Source organism: Sminthopsis crassicaudata, chromosome 4, assembly GCF_048593235.1.
Source record: "Sminthopsis crassicaudata isolate SCR6 chromosome 4, ASM4859323v1, whole genome shotgun sequence".
Classification (NCBI taxonomy): domain Eukaryota; kingdom Metazoa; phylum Chordata; class Mammalia; order Dasyuromorphia; family Dasyuridae; genus Sminthopsis; species Sminthopsis crassicaudata.
Genome location: NC_133620.1, coordinates 107,004,563 through 107,019,367, shown reverse-complemented (window position 1 = coordinate 107,019,367; position 14,805 = coordinate 107,004,563). Strand labels below are relative to the sequence as shown.

Here is a 14,805-nt window from a genome sequence, read left to right as displayed (position 1 = left end):
CCTTTAGAAATGGCAAAAGGGATGAATTTAGAGAAACCTAGGAAGATTTATAGGAAATTATGAAAAAGTGAATGAAACCTGGAGAACAATTTATACAGGTGAATACTATGATGTCATTTGAAAGATTAGAAACTAATAGATGTTTTAACCACAAGAGAACCAAGTTTAAAAAGCCCACTTTCCTCCTTTTGGCACAAGTGATAGACTAGAGGTTCAGAGATAGATTTTCAGACGTGTATATTCATTCATTTATTTATTTTTGCTAAAATTTGTTACAAGAGGTGGTATTTTTTGTGAGGAAGGAGAAATGGGAAGGAAATGAGTGTGATGGTAAAGAAAAGGACATCAATGAAACAGTCTTTAAAGCACAGAAGAGAACAAAAGGAATTCTGAGGGGCACATAAGCTGGGTGGCTTAGGAATAATGTGATGAACTTGTTATATATTTTTTTAAATGATATGTAATAGAAATTGGCAATTATATATAAAAAGTATTTCAAAGATAAAAATGAGAACAGAGGCTAAGGACTGGGGAAACTGGAAAGAGGTACAGGAGGCCGGGATGAGGACAAAGAACATTTTGGACTGATAAAATATAAAGACCTGAGGTTGTGAGCAGATAGAAAACTCTGAGTTCTGTATCATGGAAACGGAAACTTGTGGGTGAATATGAGATAAAGAATAGGATGCACCATCCTACGTGTGTAGCTTGTTTTTATTCTATATTGCCTGCTCCCCCTCTCCACCCTTACCTCTGATAATAAGCTGGGTCTTTTATTGATTTGTGTCCCACAGGGTCTACATAAAGTAAATCCTCAGAGGATTCAGTCAGAGAGGAAGAGGAAAAGAAAATAAAAGATAAACAGCTCCTGTTAATCTAAAGTCAATTAAATTGACAAAGGAACATCTTTTTATCATAGGCTCGATTACCCAGTTATAGCCTTGTAAATTAAATAAGGGCCGGATTATGGTTTTGGTCGAGGATGACTTGGTTATCACTGCCATGGAGTCCTGAGTTCAAATCTGACCTTAGATACTTATTAGCTGTGTGACCCTGGGCAAGTCACTTAACTCTGCCTCAGTTTCCCAATCTGTAAGGAAATGGCAAACTACTCCAATATCTCTGCCAAGAAACTCCAAATAAGATTATCAAAAGTCGGAAGTGACTGAAATTGACTGAATGAGAACAAAAACAGAATTAAGAATGAATCTTGTAAATAAATGAACCGTGTGAAAGACATGTTTCCGAGGAAAAGAAAAAATTCAAAAACCTGCTAGAAGTTTGCTGATTATTAGGGACATTAACAATCTTACTCATTTACTCTGTGGATGTACTCGGTATAGACCTGCCAAAATAAAACCATTACATCTTCAGTTTCAGGTTTCTATTTAACAGAGCATTTTTTCAGCTAAAAGAAAAAGTGAAATTGAATGAAAGCTTGAAGTGAAACCTTTGAAGAGAAACCCACAGTGGTCCTTCTTTACATAAGCAACCCCCATCCCACCCCCCACAGTGAATGCAGTTTCCTCCATTTATGCAAATTCTTCCCTTACAATGGCCTTTCTTTAATGAACATCCTGACTCTCTCAGGCTCTGAGAGTATTCTTTCCTAGCTCATAGAAAAAACAATGACTATTGTAGAACATCTGTTACAGTACTGTGAGCCCAAAATGATTTTAATGATGGAATCTTAATGTGAGTTAAAGGCAGATCATCACAGACCCACCTGGTATCGCCCCAGAATCATCTTGGCAGCACATCGGGGAGCATTTTTGCAAAAAACCTGCAAGTTGAGGACTTCTCGTTTGCAGCAATTATCTTTAAACACCTGAAAGAAAAGCACTGTGGTGTCACAAACACACACGTCAAAGCTAATGGAGACAACAATTTGGCCACAAGACACACTTCAAAGAAGCTAAATCTATAAATGGAAACTTCCAGACAGAAGCTTGAAAATTTCTTGTACAGGAACATTTTTCTTTCCTTGAAAGGAAAAATCTGACTCACCACAAAACTGAAAAGACACAGACCCACAGCTCTGACGGAGCATTTATTGCAGAAGTTGGGTAACCCGATACAGTGATCTATTATTTGAGGAACCTAGTTGCTGCGAACTTGACCTTAAATTCTCATAGGAGGTGGGGCTGTGGGTGAGGTGACACTTAAAAGAGACAATTACTTTCTCACAAATATTAGTGTTTTAAGTAGTGTTTAGTTACTGGCTTTGGACAACACAAAGACTTCAAAAAACTATTTTGGTGGGACAAAGTTAGCAAATCCAATCCTCTGTTCAGCACTTTACTCAAGTTTTTCAAAGAGTTCTCCCAGATTGACTATGCTCCTAACACATCGGCACCCCCTCAGAATCATGCACTTTGTTTACACTATATTAATTTTGCTATTCAGTGTTCTTTCATGAGGCTGACTACATTTCTTTGCTATCTCCGCACACAGTTCAGTATAAAGCTTCTTGAACGTCACAACGACCAGCCTTTCTAGTCCAGTAGGAATTTTTTCAGATCAAAGGGTGAAACCATTTTTAGTTCCAATATTCTCATTTCTCCCCAAAACCACATGCTCTAATTCATCCAAGTTTAGAAGGCCACTTTGCCCATGCTTTCTCAAGAGCTGCTTTTATACAACTGGGGAAAGGATACCTATTTGTGAGACTTGGAAGGGTCACTAAAAAGCATTGGAGAAACACTGAACTCAGCCAAAGGCAGGCCCAACAGAAGGCAAAATGAAATTTCAGAATATATACACCAAATTATACCTGCAAAATTAGCTGAATTTGGAATAAAGTCAATGCAATTACTGTACATAGGAATGGTAATAGGGAAAAGAATGTCAGGAGGAATCTGGAAATCATTATTCATTTACAAACACATGTAATTGCAAAAACAAACACACACACATTTCTGGCCAAGCATAGCATAATATATATACAGGGCAACAGAAACAGGTTAAGACCCAGAAAGCTAGATTCTGGATCCAGTTCTACCATATTTAGTGGCTGGGTGTCTTTGGGCCAGTTACATAGTCCCTATGAAAATGAAGGAATTGAATGAAATAAGTTTCAAGATAATATCCATCTCTAAAACTTGGTGGAGATACCTTGATTCTATGCTCTGTGAATTTTCCCTAGATTATGTTATCTATTTCTAAATATTACAGTTATTTTTACTGACCAACAAAGACAGTCACTTTCAGTCTGATGGGTAGAAAGAATAAGATCCTGGATGGGTGAGACCATTGTATTGAGGGATACAGGCACAGATTATGTTGTGCTAGGATGATTATGAAGGGGTAATATGGAATATAAATATGAACTAGATTACAGGGAGCATAATTGTAAAATAATATTATATGAAATCATTTAATAAAGATTAGGTTCACAACCATGACCGAGGCCCCCATCACAGGAAATAGATTTTGCTGTTTTATTACATGGGCTCAAATCAATCATGACTAAGTAAGGCAGAGTCATTGGGAATTGAGTAATTTGCTTTTGGGGGGGACAGAACTTTTATAGCTCAGGTGAGATGGAGGAGGGGGCAGGATCTAGGGAGTAAGGAAAAGAACCAGGAAGGAGTTTAATAACTCAGAAAGAGGAGGAAGAAATAAAAGGTGGGATCTAGGAAATGACAAGATTGTATATTGAGATGTTGAGACTGTCTTAAAGATAATCTAGGAAAACTAAATTCCCATCAAGGTTGTCTCAAAGGTTGGAGTACTAACCAGAAACTTGGCTTCCCATAATTCTTTAATTCTTTGCTCATCAAATGCAGTTTCTGGGGAAAATGACTTATTATGATTAATAAAGAAACAGGATGGGCTCATTTTAGCAATTCCTGAGAATAAGCTAGTTTAGGGTTCATATTGGTGAGAGTCATTTGAGTTAACTACCTTATTTTAAAGAAAAGGACATTGGGACTCAAGGAAGTGAACTGTTCTATTCAAGGTTATACAAACAATAAATAGTTGACTCAAACACAAGTCTTTTGACTCCATGTGACATCACCAATACAATAAAACAGGGATGATTATACCGTGTATAGTGTCATGATTTCACTGTATTGGGCTGATGGGCATGAAGCGGGTAGGGGTGGCATTTTGACTAGATTGCTTTCCTCTACCTATTTTTGATAGCAAAAACAGAATTTCTATCTCCAGAAAATAGCAATAATGAAATTGTATGTGGACAAAGGGGGCACAGAGCTTGAGTGTATATGTGACAATTAAGTATCTGATATCCTGAATCCCAGGTATATCTTGGAGCTCTGACCTTGGAGTTGAGGGAGCTGACTCACTTGAAAGAAATTAAGAACAGAAACTCAAAGCAGCTTTGAGTTTTGTTCCCCAATCTTCTATCTCAAACTCTAAACTCCACAATATCTAGCTTAGAAGAGACACTGACTAACTTTTGTAAAACTTTGTATAAAATTGAGACAGACAGTCAATCAGTCAATCAATAAACATTTATTAAGTGCCTGCTATGTGCCAGGCACTGTACTAAGTGCTGACCTGCTTACCTCCTGGGGTTTGATAATCTCCTTGTCTACAGGACAGATGGACACTGCATTTAATTCTCTAGAATAAAAAAAAAAAAAGCTAATAGTATTTACCTTCCTAACAGATAAATGCTGATATCCCAAACATATAAGCATCATCTGAATTACCCCACTTCTAGCCGTGAAGAGTATTACAATTTAGCTCCCAGAATCCATAAGGAAAGAAATCTATCAAAATCCAGTCCAAAAAGAGAACTCGTAATCTGAAGCTAATGGCTTGCTCTTTTCAGGTTACAAGCCATCCTTATCATAGTTTTGTACTTTGAGTATGGAAAGGAAAATTCTGGGGAACAAGCACTTTTGTCTGATATACTCCATTTCTGACCAATCCTCCATATGAATTTGTACCTTGTGCACTAAAGGAAGAACTATTTTAAGAAACAAAATATATGCAAAAAAGATTCATAAATATAAAAAAATACTTAAGTCCCCACAGAAGTATCCTGGAAAAGTTCCCCTTTTTTTGCTTCAGAAAACTCTGAATGTTGATAAATATCTATTGCTAATGTTTGGATGCAAGAAACACCTTCCTGACTATATTTGATTGTGACTGACCAACTTAACTCAGGCCCATAGACCTTCTCCTACCTCAAGGATAGAATACAGTTCTCACAGAATCGATGTCCACAGCCAGTCTGATGTGGGTTGTGAAGGACGGAATGGCACTTTGCACATTTATAACGTTCTTCTAATTGTTCCACAAATCTGTACTCCATGTTGGGTTCAAAGTCCAAGGATATGTAATTACTGGAATTCTGGGGAAGAAAGTTGCTGGAGGCACTCCCCTGTTCTTCAAAGTTTGAGGATGCCATGCTGGGGGAGAAAAAATGAGCACATGTCAACATCAAAAGAAATCTAGTACTTTTTTCAATTTATTTATAGAAATTATTTATCTTTTTTTCATTAGGGTTCCTTTGTACATCAAACTATTTAAAAATCATGAGACTAGAGAATACTAATCACCTTAATAAGGACAGCAAACATTGTTAAATAAATGAATCAAGAGATAAAGACTAAAATTATCACCCCTAGCAACAGGAAACATGGTAGGTTACACATGGAAGAGCACTGTTACGTGCCGAGCCCTTTTCACTAGTTACTCCATCTACAATGAACACCCTAACTTCAAAATATAGTCTGCAAGAACAGAGACAAAAACCAACTTCCTAAATTTTTTTTTAATTATATCTCTTTATGATAGAACATATGCATGGGTAATTTTTACAACGTTATCCCTTGCACTCACTTCTGTTCTGATTTTTCCCTTCCCTCCCTCCACTCCCTCCCCTAGACGGCAGGCAGTCTTATACATGTCAAATATGTTATAGTATATCCTAGATACAATATATGTGGGCAGAACCATACAGTTCTCTTGTTGCACAAGAAGAATCGGATACAGAAGGTAAAAATAACCTGGGAAGAAAAACAAAAATCAAAACAGTTTATACTCATTTCCCAGTGTTCCTTCTCTGGGTTAGCTGATTCTGTCCATCATTGATTAAATTGAACTGAATTTGATCTTCTCTTTGTCGAAGATATCCATTTCCATCAGAATACCTCCCCATACAGTATTGTTGTTGCCGTTAACAATGATCTCCTGGTCCTGCTCGTTTCACTGGGCATCAATTCATGTGTTTCCAAGCCTCTCTGTATTTCTCCTGTTGGTCATTTCTTACAGAGCAATAATATTCATAACATTCATGTACCATAATTTACCCAACCATTCTCCAATTGATGAACATCCATTCATTTTCCAGTTTCTAGCCACTACAAAAAGAGCTGCCACAAACAAACTTGCTAAATTTAAAGAGGGCTAAAGCTTTCCAGGTTACCCAATCTTAAGATGCTAATTTGCTTAGTTCTTCCTTGAAGAACTACAGCTTGGTAAGGAATCACTAGCCCAAAGTGAATATTAAAAAGCTGTGGACCATCTGACCAATGCCTCTGTAGGCACAGCAGTTATTACAAGTTTAACAGCAAACTTTTCCACTGCCAATGTTCTGACTAGCCAGAGAATTATTAAATCTGCAAAGTTTGGTTGAAGATGATGTGGAATGAGAAACATGTCAACATAATAAAAATTTTAAAAATCCTTAGCTCTAAAGATGAATAATACTGCTGAGGAAGGGGGAATGGAAGGAGAAAAATACTTGTTATGCACTATTACACTAAAATCTAGGAAAAGTTAACTTTAATTTTGTGTAGGTTCGTTTCCTTATATTTATTTATATCTTATATTTATATCTTAGTGTAAAGGGTATTTTCATTAAAATTATTTTTAATAGGCTATATAAATTATTTTAATATCAATCATTTTCATTACTAAAACATGTGGTTGCAATTACATTGAACATGACACTTATGTGTTAAAATATCAGAAAAACAAAAACAATAAAACAAATTCTATGTATTTTATATGTATTTTGTTTTGTTTTGTTTTGTTTTGCTGAGACAGTTGAGGTTAAGTGACTTGCCCAGGATTACACAGCTAGGAAGTATTAAGTGTTGAGGCCAGATTTGAACTCAGACTTCAGGTCTGGTGCTCTATCACTGCACCACCTAGCTGCCCCCATGTGTGTTTTTTTTTTTTTTAAAGAGATATCACCTGATCTAGTTATTGGTTATAGCCAGAAATATATAATAATAACAAGCATTTGTATAGTGCTTTATATTTCATTTTATTCTTTCAACAACCTTGTGATACAGGTACTATGTTTGTCCCAAATTTTCAGATGAAGAAACTGAGGCTGAAGGATGAAATGACTTGCCCCAAATCACACAGCTAGTACATAACTGAGCCAGATTGGAACACAGGTCTTTTTTACTGTAAGCCCAGCATGTAAACAGGCAGACTCGAGGTAAAATGTAGGATCTCATAATATATTCTATCAAAGAAATAATCAAATGTATTATATGGGGATGATTTATAGAAATGGTTCATATTTGTACATTGGCTTAATGCTTTTATTGTGGTTTTTGTTGTTATTGTCCAGTTGAACAAAGAATTGAATTCTTTGTGATCCCATGGAACATAGCGAGCATGCTAGGTCCTTTTATTTTCACTATTTCTCAAAATCTGTCCAAGTTTGTATTCTTTTTTCTATTATGCTCTCTATCCATCTTATTCTGTCATCCCCCTTTTCTTTGCCTTCAATTTTTCCTAACATCAAGGTCTTTTCCAGTGAGTCCCATCTTTACATTATGTGGGCAAAGTACTTAACTTCATCTGTGGTACATGCAGTTAATTTCTTTAACTATTAACCGATTTGATCTCCTTGTCGTCCAAGGGACTTCCAAAAGTCTTTTCCAGCATCATAATTCAAAAGCTTCAGTTCTGCAGTTGCTCAGCTTTCCTTACAATCCAACTCTCACAGCCTTATATTGCTATGGGAAAACCCATAGCTTTGACTTTATGGACCTTTTTTGGTGTGGGTTCTGCTTTTTTAGTATGTTGTCCAGATTTGCCATAGCTTCTTCTAAGAAGCAAGGACCTTTTAATTTCATAGCTACAATGATCTGTGATCCAAGAATATAAAATCTGACACTGATTCCAGTTCTTCTTCTTCTAAGTACCAGGAAATGACGGGACTAATTGCAAAGATCTTGGTTTGCTGATGTTAAGTTTCCAGCCAAATTTTATACTCTTCTCTTTCACTGTTATTTAGAGACTTCTTAATTCCTCTTTACTTTTTGCCATTAGAGTGATGTTGTCTGCATATCTGAGATTCTTGATATTTCTCCTGATGATCTTAATTCCAGCTTTTCAATTATTCAGCCTGGCATTTTGTATGAAAAACTCTGCATATAAATTAAATCAATAAGGTGACAACATACAACCTTGTTGAACTTCTCTTTCTTCTTTAGCTAAAGCCCATTAACTTATCATCACAGTTGTGCAACTTGGCCATGTAATACTTTTAAAAAGCTTCTCTGAGTGCTGATGACTCATTTGAGCAAATGTTGTAGGAATATTCTCTTCCCCGACCACAAAGTAAAATGTGAACTGAAGTGAGAGGATCATGGGTTCCATCTCTGCCTTTTTCTCACACATAAATATCTCCTGCCATACTCCATTAATAGTTATGCTAATTCAATACAAAGACATGTGCAAGTGCATATAGAAATGTACATTATTCACTTTTAATTCTTCTTTCTAGTCAAGAAGATTAGGCACAAATAAATCTAAAAATGTGAATGAATGAATATAGCATTTATTAAGCTCTTAAATTTACAAGGCATGTAAATGTGTATAAAGAAATGTACATTATTCACTTTTAATTATTCTTTCTAGTCAAGAAGATTAGACACAAATAAATCTGAAAATGTGAATGAATGAATATAGCATTTATTAAGCTCTTAAATTTATAAGGAACTGTTCTGAGCACTGGGGACAAAAATGGAAAAGATGGTCTCTTCCCTCAAGGAGCTCACATTCTAATGGAAGAAACAATATATATGGAAAATTTCCCCTTCAAGTGGAATGGTTTTTCCATCTTCCTTTGCTCAAATATTTCCAATGACTCCCAATAATATGTTAAGTAATAGCTAAGCATTCAAGAAACCTCCACAATTAGGGACCACTTTATTTTTTCATATATATATATCATCTTGGTCCCTTTAACATATTTTTATTTTTCAATGAAATGGCCTACTTTTTGCCACCCAAAATTAAATGAGACCATGATTTGCTTATATTATTCTTTAAGGTTAAAGTGTCTTTTTTTTCTTTCATTTGTTGAAAATTTCATTTCAAACGCCACCACCTCAAAAGCCTCAAAAGGTGAAGTTTGAAAACAAAGTACTTAGTTTTGTGTCTCTTCTACATAATTATTCATATATCTTATCCCCGTGTACAGTATAAGTTCCATGATGCAGTTTGTTTCTTCTCCCAAAAGAATACATGCATACACATATATGAGTGTGTAATAGTGTTATCCACTGCAGACCACTCAGAATCTCTTTATACATGAGGCAGAGCTGATCTTCTGGGATAACATGAGTTCAAATCCAGCCTCAGACACTTACAGGCAAGTCAGTTGTTTGGCTCAGCTTCCTCCACTGTCAAATGCACTTATCTAGCAGGATTGCTAAAAGGTTCAAATGAACTAATAATTGTAAAGTGCTTAACAGTGCCTGGCACACAGTCCATACTTAATAATGCTTATTTTCTTGTTTTATCTTTTGGACCGGACTGAAAGGTGTGATCAATGAGTTGATGGAGGCAAATTAGAACATGTTTCCTGAAACTTTTCTTTATGGGAATGTGTGGGAGAATGGAGCTTAGTCTTGTTCCTACTAATCCTAGATGGGACTAGCAGAATATCATTCCTAGCCCCTAACACTCTTCATGCAATAGACATTTAAAGCATTTTCTGAATTCAGATGAATTGTTAAAACAGGAACATATACACAACTTCTTACTAGCATAATCTGTCAGTATTTGAAACTCAAGATCCCTCTATTAATGAGGAGTGAAGGACTCTGATGGCTGCTCATTCATTCATTTATTAAGCACCAATTACATGCAGGGATACAAAGAAAGAAAAAAGACAGTTCCTGCCCTAATGAACTTCCAATCTAACGGGAGAGACAACAAGCAAATAAGTACAAGCTATGTGGAGGAAGTCACAGGATCTCAGCAGTGGGAAGGATTTAAAAGGCTCTTTTAAGTCTAAATCCAAAGAAAAATCCTCTCTCTATAAGGAACAAATGGTCTTAGAGTCTCTGATTAAAGAGGATATTTGCTAACTCCTATGGCAATCCATTTAACTTTTGAAACTGTTAGGAAATGTTTTCTTACTTCAAGTCTAATTTTACCTTTTGGTCACTTCCAAATATTGCTTCTAGAATCTATTTCCACATGTCCACTCTTCAAATACTTCAAGACAGCTATCATGCCCCTGTAGTCTGTTTTTCTCCAGATTAGAGGCCTTTAATTCCTTCAAGTGATTCTCATAAGGCCTGTCCAGAGGCCCTTCATCATATTGGTCACCCAACTCTGGATACTTTATCAATGTCCTTTCTAAAACATGGCACCCAAAACAAAACATAAGCCTCCAAATGGGTCATAACTGGGCTAGATAATAGTAATACCATCACCTCCCTAGGGTCTATTTCTCCCTTAACACAACATAAAACGATACTGATATTTTTGGCTGCTACAACAGTGACCTGGAGAAAAGAGACCCGTTTCTAAGTCCCAGCTGCCATTTTCTAGTTATGATACCTTGGAAAGGCAGTCAATCTTCCCTTTGAAAAAAATTTGAATAGAAACCACTCCCTATCATGCAGCATTGTTGTGAGGGGAGCATTTTGTAAACCTTCAAGTACTTTATAACAGCATATTATTATTATTACTATAGATCATGGGTTCTTACTTAGGATCTGTGAACTTGTTTTTAAATACTCTTTTAAGATACCTAAATTTCTTCTGTAATATCATATCTTTTATTCATTTAAAAACATTATTCTGAGAAAGGAGCCATAGGTTTTTACCAGACTGCCAGGAGGGACCATGACACACATATACAAAAATGTTAAACTCATAATCTTTACTAGACAATCCAGAACAAAGATAAATCCCATAATAGATCACTGAATCTTATTAAATACAATGGATATCATGGTACCATGGAAAAAGTCACTTTAGTTCCTTCAAATGATTCTTATATGGCCTGCTCCAGAGGTCTTTCATCATGTTGGTCACCCAATTCTGGATTCTCTACATGGAAAAAGTGACTTTTTGAAATCCAGCATGTGAAATTTAGTTGATATAACTTAGGCAAGTCAATTAACCTTAGAGGCTCTCATTTCCTTTTTAGTTAAAAGAGGGGATCCATCTAGATAATCTTTAAGGTCCCTTCCAACTCTAAAGCTATGATCCCATAATTATATTACATCATGAGGGAAACATCTCCCCTTCTTTGCCAGAGATAGATATGATAGGATATGAAATATTGCACATAAAGCCAAATTTTTTTCATTGTATTAAGTGGTTTTGCCAAATTATTTTTCTTGGCTTCCTCTTTTTCTAAAAAAAAAAAAAAAAAAAAAAAAAAAAAAAGTTATAAGGGAAGGAATAGCTCTCTGATAGAGGAATAAAGGAAAATAAATCTAGGCAAGGTAAAAACAAAAGATAATCATAATCAAGTACTTAAAAAAAGGAAAAAATTATTATGTTAAATACTTCGGGAATACAAAGACAAAATAACCCAATGCAAATTAATGTGCTCAGAGCCTTGCCATAGCATGTCTCATGGGTTTCAAGGAGTTCATTTGCAATTGTATAGTTACAAAGACCTGCCCCTTGCATCATGTCTTCTCCTAAGAATCCACACCCAAAGGTAGCATGTATACTTTGGGTTTATACATCCAACAACAGATTAGCACCTAAGAAATCTCCCTGCCTGGGGAAGGGAGAGTTTGTGGTTAAGAATAGGGCACTGAGGTTTTTAAAAAAGGCAAACCTGGAAATCCCCTACCAACCAGCATCACCAAGAACACTCCTACAGGAGTGTTCCCATGAAACTGGAATAAGAAAATTGCTTCACTTTTTTAGCCTCCTCTCAGCTGCTGGAACAGATGAATCAATCACTCAGCAAGCATCCGATGCCTACTAAGTGCCTGGTACAAGACTAGATGCTGGGAAAGTATCTAGCACCTGCTAGGAATAGGTGGCAGCTAGCATGTATAAAGTTACTATTAAGCTGCAAACAGATATATGTGCCCAGGTGCAACCAAATCCTCTAATATTTACCCAGACCCATATACCTAACGGGCACCTAATATGCTGTCAGACCGTTCTAGGCACTGGGGGAGAAAGAAAATGTTTAGAGAATGATTTTTTTAACCTCCCAGAGCTTAGAATGATGCTACGGAGGGACATGATCAGCATTCAGACTACATGGAATATGAATTGCCATGAACAATTAGAAATTTATAACGGTGGATGAGGGAAATGGAGAAGGGTTTGGAAATATTCTTTCAGACAAAAGAGAGTTGGGATTCCAAGGACTCAAATTCTATAGCGGGAAATCATCCCAGAAGGAGGAAGCTCTGAAGAATGAAATTGTGAAACACAAAGAGAAACAACCATTATAAGAAGGAAAAAGAGGGGGTGGGTGGGGACAGGATGTCTAAAAATCATGAATGCCCAGGGAACTTACAGACCAACTTTTACAAAAAAATGGAAAAAAGGTTAGATAAAAGAGAATGAATACAATACGCAATACCATTCTTTAAGATTATTATAAATACCAAATTAACTACAAAGGACATATGAAGAAAGATGCTATCTGTATGCTGAGAAAACTGATAAATCAATGTATAGAACATTTTACATATACACACATTTATGTCTAATGGTAGCCTTTGGGGAGGGGAAGGGAGGAGTCCGGCCGAAGAAAAAAGGAAAATAACTATTATATACTTAAAAGGAATAGTAGTTAGCACATAATAGATTTTTAGTTATAATCTTTTTCTTTTCCTATTCTACTGTTATAGAAATACAAGTTTTATTTCTTAAATTTAGAATAAAACAAATACATTTAAAAAAAAAGAATAATGGCAAGAATGTAAAAATTCAGACTGAGTTGTGGTTGATGAAAAAAAATTGATTACAAAGAAAAGAGAAGTGTCTAAGATAAGATAGAACCACTATTCATAGTGGATGGTATGATGGTTATCACCAACAGAAAAAAAGATAATGCTACTTAACTCTTCTTTTGCTTCCATTTTCTCCAGAAAGGAGAATGACTTTTGCACTTTAAAAGAGCAGAACAAAATAACTAAGTTGAAACCCAAGATAAGTAGAGGATTAGGGGTCCTGCTGCACTCCATGATTTAGAGGCATTCGGTTTAAATCTAAGGGTACTAAAAGAATTGGTATGTCAGTGGTCTTTGAAAGATTACAAAGAAGAGTTAGCATAAAACTTTAAGAAAGGTAAATGTTTCACTTTTCAGAAAAGGGAAGAAAACAATCTGGAAATAACAAGGCAAACAAACTTAATTTTCATTCTGTCCAAATTCCAAAATATATCATCAAATCCGGTTATCAAATACCTAGGGAAAAAAAGCAATAGGTATAAAGAGGCAATATGGCTTCAAGAAGAAAAAAAATTATTATTTGTGCAGAGTTAATAAGATTGTTGGATCATAAAATTGTTTTAGATAAACTTTTCTAGATTTTGGCTTTTACCACAAAGATAAAGATGAGGATTTGAGGGCTAGATGATAGTATATTCAAGCAAAATTAGAACTGTTTTTATTCAAAGAGAAGCCATTAATGTTTTGATTAATTTGGAAGATGGTCTTCTTTAGAGTCCTCTAGGGGATCTATGTATAGTCCTTTGTTGCTTAATATTTTTATTATTTATATTTATTTATTATTTTATATAACATATATTTATTAGTTATTTAGATTAAGGCAAGTTAGTGGAGAGAACAGACCACCTTAAATGACAAAATGAAGACCTGCACAAATTATGACAGCCTAAAAATAGTACAACTAAATCTACCAAAATGAGTTTTTCATGAAAAGCCTTCCCCTTAGGCTCAAAATAGGCTAAAGTTCATATGGGGGAGAGGGGGAAGAGGGTTTTAAATGGACTGCAAAAGCTAAAGTGCACTTGGGATGTTTTCAAAGGTAACTGAATCCAGGATCAGGGCAGCAGTAGTCCTTCTGTATCTTCCCTTGTCACATCTCATCTGGAGTGCTGTGTTCAGCCTACATTTTACCCAGGGCACTAAGAAGCTACAGAACTAGGAGAAATGAATGATAATAGATACATGCAGATTTTCATTTAATGAAATGAAAAACTTTCTAGCAATGGATTTTTTTTTTAAGTGTAATGAACTTCCTTGGGAGGTAATAAATTCTTTCTCATTAGAGGTCTGTAAGCAAAATTCTTATTGAGTAGGTGGAAGAAATTTCAGTCATCCATGTCAATTCTGAGATTCTATAAAGGAGAAAGAATATAGGACAGAGAGAAGAACAGAAAATCAGACGGAAAGAATAGGATTTCTTTCTGGGTCACAAAATATTTGAATTAGAAGGGATCTAAGAGATCTGAGTGATCCATTCAACAAACATTTATTAATTACCTATGTGCAATGCAATGTGTTAGTCCTTAAAGGAGATATAGGGATAGATAAGGCAAGCTCCCTTAGCTTACAGATGAGGGAAACTGAATCTCAGCAAGGTAAAAATAATATTCCCATAATCATAATGCTACTA

At 35.6% G+C, this 14,805-nt stretch overlaps 1 protein-coding gene across 3 annotated transcripts in view; it reads right to left on the bottom strand.

Moving 5' to 3' along the window:
- Nucleotides 1-14,805, bottom strand: part of TRAF5 (TNF receptor associated factor 5) — a 53,897-nt gene that overhangs the window by 14,015 nt on the left and 25,077 nt on the right. For all 3 annotated transcript variants that reach the window (XM_074309083.1, XM_074309085.1, XM_074309084.1), the window contains exons 2-4: nt 5,160-5,384; nt 4,533-4,590; nt 1,727-1,828 (exon numbers count right to left, since the gene is read on the bottom strand). In XM_074309083.1, the coding sequence (XP_074165184.1) occupies nt 1,727-1,828; nt 4,533-4,590; nt 5,160-5,383 (384 nt within the window). In that variant the 5' untranslated portion in view covers nt 5,384. The remainder of the gene's footprint in view (nt 1-1,726; nt 1,829-4,532; nt 4,591-5,159; nt 5,385-14,805) is intronic.